At 45.3% G+C, this 16,140-nt stretch overlaps 1 protein-coding gene across 1 annotated transcript in view; it reads right to left on the bottom strand.

The window, feature by feature from the left end:
• Positions 1–12,207, bottom strand: part of ZNF268 (zinc finger protein 268) — a 42,882-nt gene extending 30,675 nt beyond the window's left edge. Inside the window, exon 1 of the mRNA XM_045815660.2 lies at positions 11,581–12,207. Coding sequence (XP_045671616.2) covers positions 11,581–11,613 — 33 coding nt within the window. The 5' untranslated portion in view covers positions 11,614–12,207. The remainder of the gene's footprint in view (positions 1–11,580) is intronic.
• Between the last annotated feature and the right edge of the window lie 3,933 nt (positions 12,208–16,140).

Genomic DNA, 16,140 nt, shown 5'->3' with positions numbered 1-16,140 from the left:
TTTCCGTCCCCATGACCCTGCTGTGTGGCTGACTACGTAGCCTCCGGGACTTGTGAGTTATGGACCTTGTTTTTCCAACGTTCCCTGATGGTTGTTGCCTAAGTGTGTCTTGCAGCCCTAGGAAGAACCTCAAACACCAGTCCAGCCACAACTCTGACCGCCGTCAGGGAAGTGTCTGGATGCTCACCACGCGGGCCCCGGTGAGTGCCCCAGGCCTTCCTAGTCGCTAGCATCACTACTGACAGGCAGAAACCGACGCAGAGCAACCCTTCAAAATATCACGCCAAAAGACGCCAGAGATAAAAGACCACATACGGTAGAACTCTATTTAGGTATAACCTAAATCCATAAAAACACAAAGTAGATTAATGGTTGCCAAGAAAAAGGGGAAAGGGAATAGCAGGGACTGCAGATAGGGACAGTTTCTCAGTGGAGTGATAATGCTCTAGAATCAGTGATGATATGTGTACAACTCTAAATACTAAAGACCACTGAGTCGTACATTTTAAGAGTGAATTTTATGGTACATCAATTATGCCACAATGAAACTTTTATAAAAGAAGAGTATTTAACTTCAATGACTTTTATTAAATTGATGGCTTTGTGGGAATCATTTTTTTTCCTGAACCTTAAAAAGTCTAAATGAATTAAAACAACTGAAGTAATACAAAGTACATTCCATCACCACAACAGACTTGAACTAAAAATAAGTACCGGCAGATACCTTTCACACCCCAAATACTTAGGTGGCTTTCTTCATATACATTTTATGGTTATTCATACCACTAAGGGAACTGACAGGACTAAAAGGAAGGGGCATTCACTCAGTAATTGCACTAAGCCAAAACTGAGTGCCCTACACAAACAACAAGCTATGGCCTCCACCTGCTTTCAGCTTCTACACGTTTCGTGACCTCCCAGAGACGCAGAGTGGAAGCTTGCTTGCGGGAATCACCTTCGTCCGGGCTGACATTTCTGTTGCTTCAGATATTCCGTGTGCTCCTTGGAGGCCACCTCCAACTCCCGGCCACCCACTGCCCTTCCTGCACGGCTCCTATGCAAGGGATCATACCATGTACTGTGTCTGGCTTGTTTCGCTTAGCAGAATGCCTTTGAGGGTCACTCTTGTTACAGCACAGACCACTCGAGTCCCCGTGCTGCTGAGCAGTACTGCGTTTGGGCTATATATTCACCAGTTAATCAGCACTTACAGCTTTGAGCTACTAAGAATAATCCTGCCATGGACACACACATACAAGCCTTTATGTAAACATCTTTTCCTCTATCTTGGATAAATTTCTAGAGGTCAAATGGCTGCACTGTATGGTAGATTTATATATCATTTTTAAAAGAAATTACCAAAATCTTTTCAAATGACTATACCACTTTATAGTCCCACCATCAGTCTCTAAAGGGCCCCATTTCTCTACTTTCACTGTCTGCCTTTCTGCTTAAAGCCATTCCATTGGGTATAGAGTGGTACCTCATTATGATGAAATCTGTATTTCCCTAATGACTAACGATGGTAAGCATCTTTCATGTGCTTATTTGCCACCTATAGGTCTTCTCTGGTGAAGTGTCTGTCTCAGTCCTTTGCCCATTTTTAAACTGAGTTGTCTTCATACCGAGTTATAAGTGTTCTTTACATGTTCTGACTACATTCCTGTATTAGATACAGGATTTGAAAACATGGACTCTGGGAAACAAACCGAGGGCTTCAGAGGGGAGGGGGTGGGGGAATGGGATAGGCTGGTGATGGGTAGTAAGGAGGGCACGTATTGCATGGTGCACTGGGTGTTATACGCAAATAATGAATCATGGAACTTTACATCAAAAACCAGGGATGTACTGTATGGTGACTAACATAATATAATAAAAAAAATTATTTAAAAAAATAAACAAACTTAAAAAAAATGAAAATATTACTCAAAGTCTATGACTTGTCTTTTCATTTTCTGAATGAAATGACTTCAAAGTGAAAAAGGTTTTATTTTGATGTAATAGTCCAATTTATAACTTCAAAAGCAGAATCTACATATAAGCTTTCTCCTTTTTTGGAGACTGTGGTATTGGAGGTGTATCTAAGACCTTTGGCCTAAGCCAAGGTCACAAATATCTTCCTGTGTGTTTTCTTCCAGAAGTGTTATAGCTTTAGCTCTTACGTTTAAGTCTATGTTTCATTTTGAGTTCATTTTTTATACTGTGTGAGGTAAGAGTCAAAGTTCATCTTTTTAAAAAATTTTTAATTTTGGTAAAATACACATAACACAAAACTTATCTTAAGCATTTTTAAATATACAGTTCAGTGGAATTAAGTACATTCACAGCATTACAGCATCATAACCACCGTCTATCTCCGGAAGCCTTTTCATCTGTAAAATGGAAACTGCACCCTCTGAACAGCAACCCCCACTCTCCCCTCCGCTCCCCTCCCCTCCCCATCTCTGACAACCGTCACTCTACGGTCTAGGACTCTGACAACTCTGAGAAACTCGTATTAGTAGTTTTGTGACTAGCTCATTGCACTACAGATAATGTCCTCAAGGTTCATCCATCTGCGTCACGTGTCGGAACTTCTTTTTAAGGCTGAATCACATTTCGTGCATCTCTGAGCGCACAGACACACAGACATTTTGTTTATCCATTCATCTTTCAGTGAACACTTGGGTTACTTCCACCAAAAAGAGAGTAATTAGGAATTTTAGAAAAGTAAAAACTCTGTAATTTGAATTGGAAATACCAATATGAACTATATTTTTCTTCCTTTCCAAAGATTCCTAGGTCTGCCTAGTGAACCAGCCTAGAAGCAATGACATTCCAGTCTCAATTGTGGTCTCTGAGCACATTAACCTACTAAAAGGTATCAGGTTTCCAGGAGGAAAGGTTGATTTCAGGTTTGGGATGGGAAATACTCAGATGAACCTAGAATATCTTGTTGGGCCCAAAAGCAAGGAAGCCAGGAAGCCAGCGAAGACTAACAGAGTCATTTCAAAAGAGCTCAGGACCAGGGCGCCTGGGTGGCTCAGTCGTTAAGCGTCTGCCTTCGGCTCAGGGCGTGATCCCGGCGTTCTGGGATCGAGCCCCGCATCGGGCTCCTCCGCTGGGAGCCTGCTTCTTCCTCTCCCACTCCCCCTGCTTGTGTTCCCTCTCTCACTGCCTGTCTCTCTCTGTCAAATAAATAAATAAAATCTTTAAAAAAAAAAGCTCAGGACCAAGCTAAAGAGTCTCCCTCGGACCAAAGCTGGGACAATGCAACCCTCTAAAATAAGGGCTGCAACTGATAGAAACTCACTGCACACATTAAGATTTATGAATTTCTTAATCATATTCAAATTAACAAAAAGAAAAAAATCAAACAAAAAACTCATTGCTGTCACCAATGGAGGTAACTATGGCATCAACTCTTTAGTGAACCCTGGCACTTAATGGGAAAGAATTAAGCATGTACCCTGCCACTCCTATATAAATTCAGGACAAGAGTGAAACAACTGTAAGCCAGCCTCTTGTACTCCTGCAGCCTGGGGCTTACTTCCAGCCCATAAAATGGGAATAAATCTGTCCTTGGCAATGCTCAAAAGCAGATGGGAAAAGAGCAAAACTATAGGCATCTGGAGTAAGATACCTTCATCCTATGCCTTATCTTTTTCCTTCAAAGAATTTGTTTCTTCTTCTTTTTTTTTTTTTAAGAGAAAGAGAGAGCATGTATGCATGCATGAGCAGGGGGAGGGGCAGAAGGAGAGGGACAGAGAGAATTCCAAGCAGACTCCACGCCCAGCACAGGGTCCCACGTGGGGCTCAATCTCAAGACCCTGAGATCATGACCTGACCTGAAATCAAGAGTCAGTCGCTTAACCGACTGAGCCACTCAGGAACCCGCTTCAAAGAATTTCCAAGTAGAGTGATCAGCGCACAAAATAACGAAACTTTCAGAAAACAAGATCACATAAATAAAACTAATGAAAGTCAACAACAGAAAGAAACCTGCAAAGACAAGAGACACTGGGATCAATGGCCACTGATTACAAAGCAAACATCTTATTAAATTCAAGGAGATAAGGCAAACTTTATAATTTGGCCAGGAATTAGACAAATGACTTAGAAAGCATATTTGAAAAAGGAAAAGAATTAATAGAAATGGATGGGGCGCCTGGGTGGCTCAGGCACTTAAACGTCCCCTGATTTCAGCTCAGGTCATGATCTCAGGATGGTGAGATCGAGCCGTGCACAGGGCTCCATGCTCAGTGGGGAGTGTGCTGGAGATTCTCTCTCTCTCCCTCTGTCCCTCCCCCCCCATGTGCATGCGCACTCGCTCTCTCTCTCAAATAAATAAATCCTGGGGAAAAAAAAAAAGAAATGGAAAAAACTTTTACCCAAAATATTTTTAATAGCAGATTAGAAAGATTTAGTTAATTAAAAGACAAATTATAGGAAATTTTCCAGAAAGCAGCCATTAAATTTTAAAAAAAAATGTTAAGGAAGGGGCGCCTGGGTGGCTCAGTCATTAAGCGTCTGCCTTTGGCTCAGGGCGTGATCCCGGGGTCCTGGGATCGAGCCCCACATCGGGCTCCCTGCTCTGCTGGGAGCCTGCTTCTTCCTCTCCCACTCCCCCTGCTTGTGTTCCCTCTCTCACTGGCTGTCTCTCTGTCAAATAAATAAATAAAATCTTAAAAAAAAAATGTTAACATAATAAACAGTGTGTATAATTCCCAAACCTCTGTAGAGAGAAAAAAGAATAAAGAAGAAAAAACAAAAACAAACAAACAAAACCCCAGATCAAGTAAGCAGAAAGCACACAGTAAGATGACAGATTTAAACCCAGACGTATCAGTAATTATTACATCAATCATAAACAAAGTGTTCCACTTAAAATAAAAGGATTGACAGACTGATTAAAAACAAACTTAAGCTGTTTAAAAAAGATACATCTAGGGGCGCCTGGGTAGCGCAGTCATTAAGCGTCTGCCTTCGGCTCAGGGCGTGATCCCGGCGTTCTGGGATCAAGCTCCACATCGGGCTCCTCCACTGGGAGCCTGCTTCTTCCTCTCCCACTCCCCCTGCTTGTGTTCCCTCTCTCGCTGGCTGTCTCTCTCTCTCTCTCTCTGTCAAATGAATAAATAAAATCTCTAAAAAAAAAAAAAAAAAGATACATCTAAAATATAGAGACAGACGGGGCGGCTGGGTGGCTCAGTTGGTTAAGAGACTGCCTTCGGCTCAGGTCATGATCCCGGAGTCCCAGGATCAGGTCCCACATCGGGCTCCCTGCTCAGTGGGGAGTCTGCTTCTCCCTCTGACCCTTCCCCCTCTCATGCTCTCTCTCACCTCTCTCAAATTAAAAAAAAAAAAGGTTAAAATATAAAGACAGAAAAGATACAAAAGCTAAAGACAATGGTAAAACAAGCAATTAACCAAAAGCAAGCTCCAACAGCTACATGAACATAAAATAGACTTTAGGGCAAAAAAGAATCCCTATAATTTAAAAAATCCCTATAATTAAAATCCACAATCATTAAAGGCCCAACTCATCAGGAAAATGAAATTTTAAACTTGTTTGGAGAGAACAAGTAGCCTGCTCAGAGTCAGCCACAGAGGGGTGGCTGAAATGCAAACTAGCCACCAAATGACATTTCCTCTCCTCTCCAAGCTGCTGACAGCTAAGGGCAGAGCCGCTGGGGTCCCCTCTTCCTGGATTCCACGCCCTCCCCGACACTGCCTTTCTCCCCACTGCTGGCAGCACCTGCATGCACAAGGAGCCCCTTCTGGCTAGAGCCTCACTGTCCCTTCCCTTCATACAGCTAGGTCTACGGATCCTTTGAAAATACAAGGTGTTAAACATCATTCCCTGGGCTTCCTTCTGCCTCAGCTCCAATCCCATGGCTGTCTGCACTGCTACTCTATTCCCTTCTCTGAACCTCCTGGAAGACATGAGAGGCTGGGGCCAGGGCTGTCTCTGACCTGTGTACCCTCAGTGCGAATCAGTACCTGGAATATATAAACAAGTGTTTAGTGAGGATGTTAATTTTTTTTTAAAGATTTTATTTATTTATTTGACAGAGAGAGAGAGAGAGGCAGCAAGAGAGGAAACACAGGAAGGGGAGTGGGAGAGGGAGAAGCAGGCCTCCCGCTGAGCAGGGAGCCTGATGCAGGGCTCGATCCCAGAACGCTAGGACCATGACCTGAGCCGAAGGCAGATGCTTAATGACTGAGCCCCCCAGGTGCCCCGGGATGTTAGTTTTGAACAAGTAATTAATGAACGAACACTGCCACATTTTAACCTTTAATTCTCCAAGAGGATCAGTTTGCGGAAAGCTACAGACATACAATATGGTATGCACAGGACACCAGCCAAGCTTTCTCAGAAAGGCCTCTTTCTAGCAGAATTCCCTTCCCTCCCCCACGCTCCAGCTCACATCAGTTTTGAATCCCCAGCTCCCCGCACTACAAACTATGAGTATTAGCAGGTCTTGATGGTGACAGTGTTTGACAGTGGTCCATGGGAGCAGAGGCCCTGCCATGTACTGGAGAACAATGGAGACGAAGTCCGCTGATACAAACAGGTCAACTCCTATTGGAGGAGAGAAGATAGAAAGTCTTTCCAAGCCCTTCGGAATGGAGATTCACAGGAAGTGAATTTATAGTAACATATACAAGTGGGGTGGGGGAGGAGTGTCAAAGGCAGAAAGTAGCCAAACAACAAAAGAAAGTGAGAAAACAAAACCTGCTGATAAGCAGAGGAAACAGGGAACTAGGGGCACACAAGGCCTCAGTGAAATGTCCCTTCTGATGCTCACCTCCTTTTACTCCGAATTCATACTCATCCAACAGTCTTCTAGTTACTAAGTATCACCTTGGTACCTGTAAGGAGACAGCCAGAATACGGGCCCAGTATGTATGTCAGGGGACAGGGGCCCCTCTGGTGTACATTGTACATTATATCCTTTCAGCTCACAGCCCGTCCCTGAGTGGGGTCATCTGTGTTCAGACAGAAGCCCAGCTTCTCTATCATACCCCAGAGAGTGGGCCACACCCACCCACTTACTCTGCCCATGGCACCGCGACATATTTAACTGGTCCTGCTTTTCTCATTTTCTGGGCCCAAAGAGCTGAAAAGCGACCCTTCACAGGTCACCAGTAACTACCATTAGGGCCCAGGATGCTAGAATCTGTGTCCTGAGAAATTCCCAAACTATATCCTGAGGCAGCAGGGTACTCAAACCAGGGAAATGGGTGTAGGGCCACGGCACCCAGGTTCCAATCCTGACTCTTCCCTGACCAGTGGCGTAACCTGGCTCCTAACTAAAGGCATTAACTAATATCTATATCAGACTTAGCACAAAACCTCACACGTCGCCGATGCTTATTAACATTTGCTTGGCATGGTAACAAACACAGGACTACTTAAAGAACCTCAGTCACCCTGAAAAACGTCGACTGGCTAAATGAAAAGGATCCGTGGTTCTCAGAAAATAAGACTCTACTTTCAAACAGCCCTGGTTCTGCCCAGTTTCTCCATTTCTACTGCCCTAGAAAAAAAACCTCCACCACCCCCCGTCTGCACCACTGTGGTGACCTGATCGACCAGCCCTTTTCTGCCACTCCCTGTGTCTGCTACTGTCCGTCACAACCCATTCTTTACTCAGCAGCCAGAAGGGTCTTTGGAAAACGTACATACTTCATGCTGTCCCTTCTTTACAGCTTCTCAGCCTGATCTGGCCTCTGGCCACCTTGTGTCTGCTCCCCTCCCCCCACCCCACAACCCCAGCCACACTGGCCTTCCCTCCACTGTCACAAAAGCACCAACCCTCTTCCACCTCATGACCTTGGCACTGGCTGTTCCCACCCTGCTATTCTTCCACCTGCTCTTCCTAAGGCTGGCCTGCTCCTGTAAGTCAGACCTTGGCTTAATGTCACCTCTTTAGTGGGGCCTTCTCTAATCACCCAACCTTCAACATTACCAGTTTTAATTCCTTTTTTTTTTTAAGGTTTTATTTATTTATTTGAAAGAGAGAGACAGCCAGCGAGAGCGGGAACACAAGCGGGGGGAGTGGGAGAGGAAGAAGCAGACTCCCAGCGGAGGAGCCTGATGCGGGGCTCGATCCCAGAATGCCAGGATCACACCCTGAGCCGAAGGCAGACACTTAACGACTGAGCCACCCAGGCGCCCCTGCCAGTTTTAATTCTAAGTGTAACTCAACTCTGACATTTCATTTTTACCTGAGTAGTTTCTTCATCATTATTTGTCATCTGCCTCCCTTCACCAGAATGCAAACTCTCCCAGAGTTTGTCAGTCTTGTTCAACAGTACACGCCCAGGACCTGGAAGGGGACCTGGTACATAGTGGGTGCTCAATAAATATCTGGAGAATGAAAAAATGAGCAATCATTTCAAAAGCCGAAGTGTATTGTTTCTATCTATTAGGATGTTCTTAATCTTGGGAGGGTGAATACTGTCATGTTAAGAACTCAGAGCCAGGAGCCCGACTCGCAGGGGTTTGAATTCTGTCTTCTATTTATGTGCTGTGTGACTTTGGTAGAACACCGTACCCCCCCTTTGTCACACTTTCCTCTTCTTTCAAAAGGGGCTAACATTAGTGCCTTCCTCATGAGGCTGCTGTGAGGATTCCGGTTTGTAAAGTGGCTGGAACTTTGGTTCTCCCTCACAATCACCCATGGCTAGAGCATAGTAAATACTCTGTAAATGTCAACCAGCACTACTGATGCTGGAAAGCTCTCTTTATATATTTTTTTTAAGATTTTTTATTTATTTATTTGAGAGACAGTGAGAGTGAGAGACATTATGGAGGGACAGGGAAAAGCAGACTGGCCGCTGAGCACGGAGCCCAACGTGGGGCTAGATCCCAGGACCCCAAGATCATGACCTGAGCCAAAGGCAGATGCTTACCAGACTGAGCCGCCCAGGCGCCCCTGGAAAGCTCTCTTTATATAAGTCCTCTGCATTTTTTTAGGTTTATAGCAATTTTATCTATCTTATTGCCATTGTAAATAGAATAATTTATTTCCCTGAATTTCCTAAACATAACTATTTATAAGTAGGAAAGCTATTGATTTTTAGACTGATTTGGTACCTTACTGGATTCTCCTCAAACTCTTCCCATTGCAACAGAACAACTTCGTTAATTCTCCATCACTGTCCTGCCTCATTCCCATTTCTGCAGCCAACTGCTGTTTCCATCACTCCACTCCTTCATCTTCTTTCCCTGCTAACACACATACACACTCACATTCTGTTCTGGAAATATTACCAGCAACACCCACCACTACTGTCATCACAAATCCAATTTAAACTTTTATGACCTAATGTTACTTGAGCTCTGGGGGACATCTCACATGCCAACCAGTTTTGAGGCTTCTTTTTCTTGAACTCTGAAACACAAGTCTCTTCTTTTCTCTCATCTCTACTGGGCTCAGTCTCCAGCCCCTTTTCTGCTCCCTTGCCAATTCCCTCAGCACTATCCGCAGTCCTCTTCTCATTCTGCACACTCTCCTTGAGCTAATCTGGCCGCACCTCATCAGTGTGACCTGTCCAGATCTTTCTCTTGGGACACATGCTTACTCATCTGCCCACCAACAAGCTGTGGGTCCAATTCATAGAAAACAGAAATCTCCACCCACCCCTCAAAAACAACTCTGACAGTCTTCCCGGACTCAGGGAATGCTACCGCTCCCAACCCAGGCCCACAGAGCAGAATTCCAGCAGTCATCCCTGGCTCTTTCGTCTCCCTCACAACCAGCACCCAACTAGTCACCAAATCCAGTTGCTTCTGCCCCCCACCCTTTTTTAAATTAATGTTTTCTACATATTGAACCAACTTATTTATCTTATTAAGGTATAGTTGATACACAATGTTACATTAGTTTTAGGAGTACAACATAGTGGTCTATATGTTATGCTATGCTCACCACAAGCCTAGCTACCACCTGTCACCACACCACATTCTTACAATACCACTGAGACATTCCCTATGCTGTACCTTTCATCCCAGTGACTTGCTTCTGCCTCTTTTACCATCTCTCTTTTCTCAAAGCTACTACAGTTTCTTTAAACCCTTGTCTTTTCTGGCCTACTGTGGACTATTCCAACCAAAGTCCTTTGGGAAATCACTCCAATAAATCTCTCTTCCCTAGAGGATAAAATTCAAGTTTTTAAGGTAATCCTCAAACCCCTCTATGATCTGGTCTCTGCCCGTGGCTCTGGTCTTACTTCCTAATATACATTCCACCACCACCTGCAAACCTTCAAACTCTACATTTCAGCAACCCTAAAGTGATCAAAGTTCACCAACAGACTAGGTCATTTCAAGCCTCTCAAATTTGCGTGTTGCTTCCTTTCCCCAGGCTGACCTTCAGTCCCGTATTCACACTCACTTTCCAAACCTCAGTGAAGAATGTCTTATTAATCACCCAAGCATTTCTTGGAGGACCCTTACCTCCAAAACTGACCCTGTTCTGTGTGTCCCCATGTACTTCTGATGAGGGAACAGAAGGCAAGCTGAGGACAAAGCAGACGCTGACACCCCGCAACCCCCCCCAATGGGATGTACGCCGACATTCCTCAGGCACACCTGGCTGCCCTAAAGGACAAAGGAACAGTTAACCTATAGACACCACAGTCCTGCAAGACTTGAGTCTTCCTCAGTTTACAGATGTCTTAGCAGTCTACCAGAACGAAGCATTTCCATCAGTAACCTAGCTTCCAGAAGGGAATGTAAATACAACTAAATGTCTTTCTAACCTGCAGCCCATAGACAGATACTTCTAGGAATCCAGGAAGTTTCCAGCTATCTTCATGGTAATGCCTACCTAAAAGGAAAAAACAACTCGACAACGGCAAGGCCTCCAAGGCTTACAGTGTCTTGTGAATCTTCTTTAACATGAAAATCCCTTTGAAACCTCCCTTTTCCTTACCTCCCCCAATCCCATGGTATATAATCAGCCACCCCTCACAACCTGGGGCAGCAGCTCTTTCTGCCCACGAGTCCTGATCCCCTGCTTTAATAAACCACCATTTTGCACCAAAAACGCCTCAAAAATTCCTTCGTGATCCTCGCCCCGGACTCCACCCCACCGAACCTCACCTGTATTCCACAACCTCATCACTTCTGCAGCCTATTCTGAGTACCTATTAAGTTGTCACTGTCCCTATAGGGTTTCTTGTCTCTGCTCTCACAAAACAGGGATAGGAACAACTTTTCTTTGCACTCTTAGCACCTACCGCAGGGTCCAGCAAACAAAGACAGTAAAAACTGTTGAATAAGGGAATAAACGAGGCCCTAATTTCCCAAATGAGGTCCAAAGAGCTTAGAAACAGACGGTGAGAAATGGTAAACCTTTGCTGAGCTCAAAGTTTAGGGTACGAAATTGGCAGAAAAGAGACTGAAAGTTGTAAATTGAAAGTCTGACGACAACAAGTATTTCTGGACGGTCTAACACCCTCTAAAGGAGTGTCTCGGAGGTGGAGGGGGGAGCGGGAGTCACGACCGACTCCCACCCTGCAAAGATGGAATGTGGACATCTCGGGGCTCAGGGAGAGCTTTTCGGAAAGGAGAGAAAAACCGCTACTCACCCAGATGGCCGCCGTCCGGACCCTGGTGGCCATCCCCACGGTCGGTTCTGTGCGTCCCGCGGGTGGAGGCAGGACCCGAGGGCTGCCGGACGGGAAAGGAACGTGAAGGAAGCGGTCTTCCCGCCGCTCCCACCGCCACGCGGGGGAGAACCTCCCGCCCCCCACGGAGGGAGGGTCCGGGGCCGCAGCACCCGCCGAGACTCCTTCCCTCACGGAGCCCCGGGCTCGCGTCTCCCACGCCCCGCCTTCCCAACACGCGCGATCCGGTCAGGACGCTGCTCCAAGTCTGGGCCGGAAGGAGCGAGGTTACAAGAGCCTCGACCGTCCCGCCGCCTTGAAGCTGAAGGGACTGGGCGCGTGAGGCTCCACTAACCCCTCAGCCGGCAGCCGGGGGCTCGGGGGAGACGGGCTGCCTCTACCTCCCGGATCTGCCGTCACATCGGCTCTGACCTCCCTTTTGAGTTTGCGGCGCCCGCCGCGGGTGCTTCGGCCACGGTCTCGACGCAGACGTGGTCGCAGTCTTCAGCTCAAGTCACTGCGACGGGAAACTGATACACACCACGAACCAAGGTTCTCTAGGCCGGGCCCAGCCAATGGCGCCTGTCAGGGACGCATAGGAAACGCGTCGGTGCGACCTCAGGGCGGAGAGAACTACAAGTCCCAGAAGCCCCTGCGGGAGTTCCTCCGGCGCGGGGCAGGGCGGGCGCCCTCCGAGGGCCACCGGCGGGGGGCGTGCTGCGGCGGGAAGCTCGGGTTCTGGCGTCCGGACCGTGCGCGCCCGCGCGGGGGGTCTCAGTACCGCGGAGTCACGGACGCCACCAGCAATAGCGCAGAGGCGGGAGTGGTATCAACTGAGGTGGAAATGTTGCAGGTTCTCTGCTTTTCCGAAATGGGGACTGTCCAGATTTACGCTTTAAAGACTCAGAAATTCGTAATAACGTTAACATAAATGACACTTTAATGAATATTAATTAAAAAATTAGTGAACAGTGGCATTTGACATTTTCCTTGGGCGAAACATCTTTTCAATGTCTGGCTTAACAGAAAACAGCTGGATTCTCACGTTTGCTTCTGCATTCAATCTACCGCGTATGTCTCCGCGGAAGTTTTTAGAGCAAATCCGGCCTCACGCAGGTGTGCGCTGGGAAGGCACCGGGTATTTTAATACGCTTGTCAGATAATTGTGGCTATCCTTGGGTAGCACAGGCTGAGCAAGGGACACTTTAGTTGCAGTGCACAATCTGACACCGGCTAGGCGAACTTCTCCATGACATTAGAATCTGTCTGTCTTGCACTTTGAGTGGATAGTTTTATTATGCGTGCTTCTGTAACATCATGGATTAGTCATGTGTAATATTGGTTCCCTGACTTGTTGACACATTTCACTTTACGATATGAAAAATCGTATTTAATAATATCATCATCGGTCTTAAGTATTGGGAAGCTGTGAAATTCACAGTGGCAGATACAAGTTTTCCAAAATTGTACTATTCATTTGAAAATTCCAATTTTGGGGGGCGCCTGGGTGGCTCACTCCAGTAGGCTCTTGATCTCAACTCAGGTTTTCATCTCAGGGTCGTGATTTCAAGCCCTGCCCTGGACTCCCCACCTAGAAAACTCGAATTTTATGTTGGCAATAAATAAATAAATACTGTCATTTGTTTCCCTTGAAGTGACAAGCTCACTTGGTTGATTTCTGAAAAAATGCCACATTCACGAGTGCCTTGTCTTCAGTCCTTTTTTAGCAAGGTTAAGCTCTCAAATCAAATCATCACACAGCTGCTTTTTCTAGAGGTAACTATGGAATTTCAGTATGCAGTACAGGGTATTTATTGCACAGATACTAAAAAGATATGTACTCGACTTGATTTAATAAATACTTTTACTGCTCTCTCAAGGACATCATAAAGTGAAATAAATCCTAGATAAATATTAATGTAGAAAGGAAGGCTCACAGTTTTACACTGAAATGTAGACTTAGCATTCTTTGCGCACGGATTTGTTAAATCATTTCAATCATATACTAAGTTCCTCATATTCCATTAATTTTCTATGCTCGTGTAACAAGTTACCACAAACTTGGTGTCTTAAAACAGTACAAATGTATCTTATAGTTCCATAGGTCAAATGTTCCTCACAAGTCTTACTGGGCTAAATCAAAGTGTTGGCAGGGATCCATTCATTTCTGGAGGCTCCTGGGAAATGATCCTTCCCCTTGCCTTTTCCAGATTTTAGGGGTCTTGGATCATGGCCCATTTCCTCCGCATTCAAAACCAGCAAAGAGTTCTGTTCACATCCCTCTGGCCACCTCCTCTATCTCCCTCTTCCACTTTTAAGGGTGTATGGATTACAGTGGGCACACTTGGATAATGCAGGATTAGCAAACTTCATTCTCCTTTGCATGTAACATATTCAGAGATTCCAGGATTAGGATGCGGACATCTTTCAGGAGGCATGATCTTGCTTACCATGTATATGTGAGTCTGTCTCTAGTCTTTTTATTTCGTTCCACTGATATGTGCCTACACTGAGGTCTGCAAATCTTTCTGTAGAAGTCCAGGGTATTCGTGTGCTAGGGCTGCCATGATAAAGGACCACAGACTGGGGCTTAAAGAACACATTTATTTTCTCACAGTTCTGGATGCTGGAAGTCAGAGATCAAGGTATCGACAGAGTTGGTTTCTTCCAATGGCTCTTTCTTCATCTCCCTGTGTCCCCACACGGTTGTCCCTCTGTGTGTCTGTGTCCTAACCCTTATGAGGACACCAGTCAGATTGGATTAGGACCCACTCTGATATCATTAACTTAAAATGCTTAAATTTGAAAGACCCCAAACAGTCAACATTCTGAGTTACTGGGGATTAGGACTTCAACATACAACATAGGAATTTGGGGGAAGGAGATAATTCATCCTATAACAATAAATTAGTAAATATTTTAGGTATTGTACACCAGTTACTGACCCTTGCCACTGCAGCACAAAAGCAGCCACAGATAATACATACCTGAATGAGCATGGCTGCGTTCCAGTAAAACTTTAATTACAAAAGTAGACAGGCGGCCAGACTTGGCCTGTGTCCGTTGTTTGCTGACTCCTGGTCCACACTATGCCAGTGTACCAGTCTTGGTATTATAGTAAGCCTTGATAAGTAGTAGGACAAAGCCTTTTTAAATTGTTTTTCTTTAAAACGGTCTCAGCTATTTTCATTCCTTTGGTCTTGCATGCACATTTTAGGCTTCAATTACCAAGTTTCATGTAAAACCCTTTATAATAAATTATGATGTGTCTATTAGGGTGTTGTCTCCATGTGGCACACACGGTTGCTCCACTATCCAATAACTATCCCCGCCCCTTCCTTTTTGCTAGAACTACTATGTATGTTTAGGTGTTAGTTGGCCATAAGTTTATGGCATTCCCCTTTCTAGAGTCAGTGAATGAATGTTGAGTTCTTCAATTCATTCAACTAATATTTGTTGAATGCCTATGAGCTGGCCACTGTATTAGGCACAGAGGATACATCAGTCATTAAAACTAAAATCCTCGGGGGGAGCCTTGGTGGCAGTCGGCTGAGCGTCCGACTTACGATTTCAGCTCAGGTCATGATTTCAGTGTCGTGAGATTGAGCCCTGGGTCAGGCTCCATGCCCAGCATGGAGTCTGCTTGAGATTCTCTCTCCCTCTCCTGCTAATGCTCTAAAATAGATGAATAAATAAATCTTTACAACAAACAAACTAGGATCCTTGAGGCACGTGGGTGGCTCAATCGGCTAAGTATCCAACCCTTGAATTCAGCTCAGGTCATCTCAGGGTGGTGAGCTCTAGCCCTGCGTCAGGCTCCACACTCTGCAAGGAGACTGCTTAAGACTGTCCCCCCACCCGTGGGGGAATGGGATAGGCTGGCGATGGGTTGTAAGGAGGGCACGTATTGCATGGTGCACTGGGTGTTATACACAACTAATGAATCATCAAACTTTACATCAAAAAATAAAAATTAAAAAAAAAAAGACTCTCCCCCCCCACCCCTCTCCCCTGCTCACTCTAAAATAAATAAATCTTTCAAAAAAAAAAACAAAACCCACCAGGATCCTTTGTGAAGCATTTATTTTGGCAAAGGAAGACAGATGATTGATTGGTTGATAGATCGGTAATGAGTACTGTTGAAAAAATGAAAAGAATAGGATAAAGGGGATTAGCAGTACCAGTGGGGTGGCTGCAGTTTTAAATAAAGCAATGTCTCAGTTTCCTAGGCCACCTGTAACAAAGTACCACAGAGTGTGGGCTTCAGCAACAGAAATTTGTCTTTACGGTTCTGGAGGCTAGAGGTCCAAAATCAAGTTGTTGGTAGGACTGGTTCCTTCTGAGGGCTGTGAGGGAAGGATCCGTTACAGGCTTCCGTCGTTAACTTGTAGACCCATCTTCTACCTGTGTCTCCCCACACCATCTTCCCTCTATGTGCATCTCTGTATCCGCATGTTCCCCCTTTTTTAAAATATAAGTACACCACTGATATTGGATTATAACTTGCACTAATAACTTAATTACCTCTATGAAGACTCTCCG

This window comes from Ursus americanus, chromosome 30 (assembly GCF_024610735.1).
Source record: "Ursus americanus isolate L20-20 chromosome 30, mUrsAme1.1.p, whole genome shotgun sequence".
Lineage (NCBI taxonomy): Eukaryota > Metazoa > Chordata > Mammalia > Carnivora > Ursidae > Ursus > Ursus americanus.
Note: the sequence above shows the minus strand (reverse complement) of the source record. Positions and strands in the feature narration are given on the sequence as shown.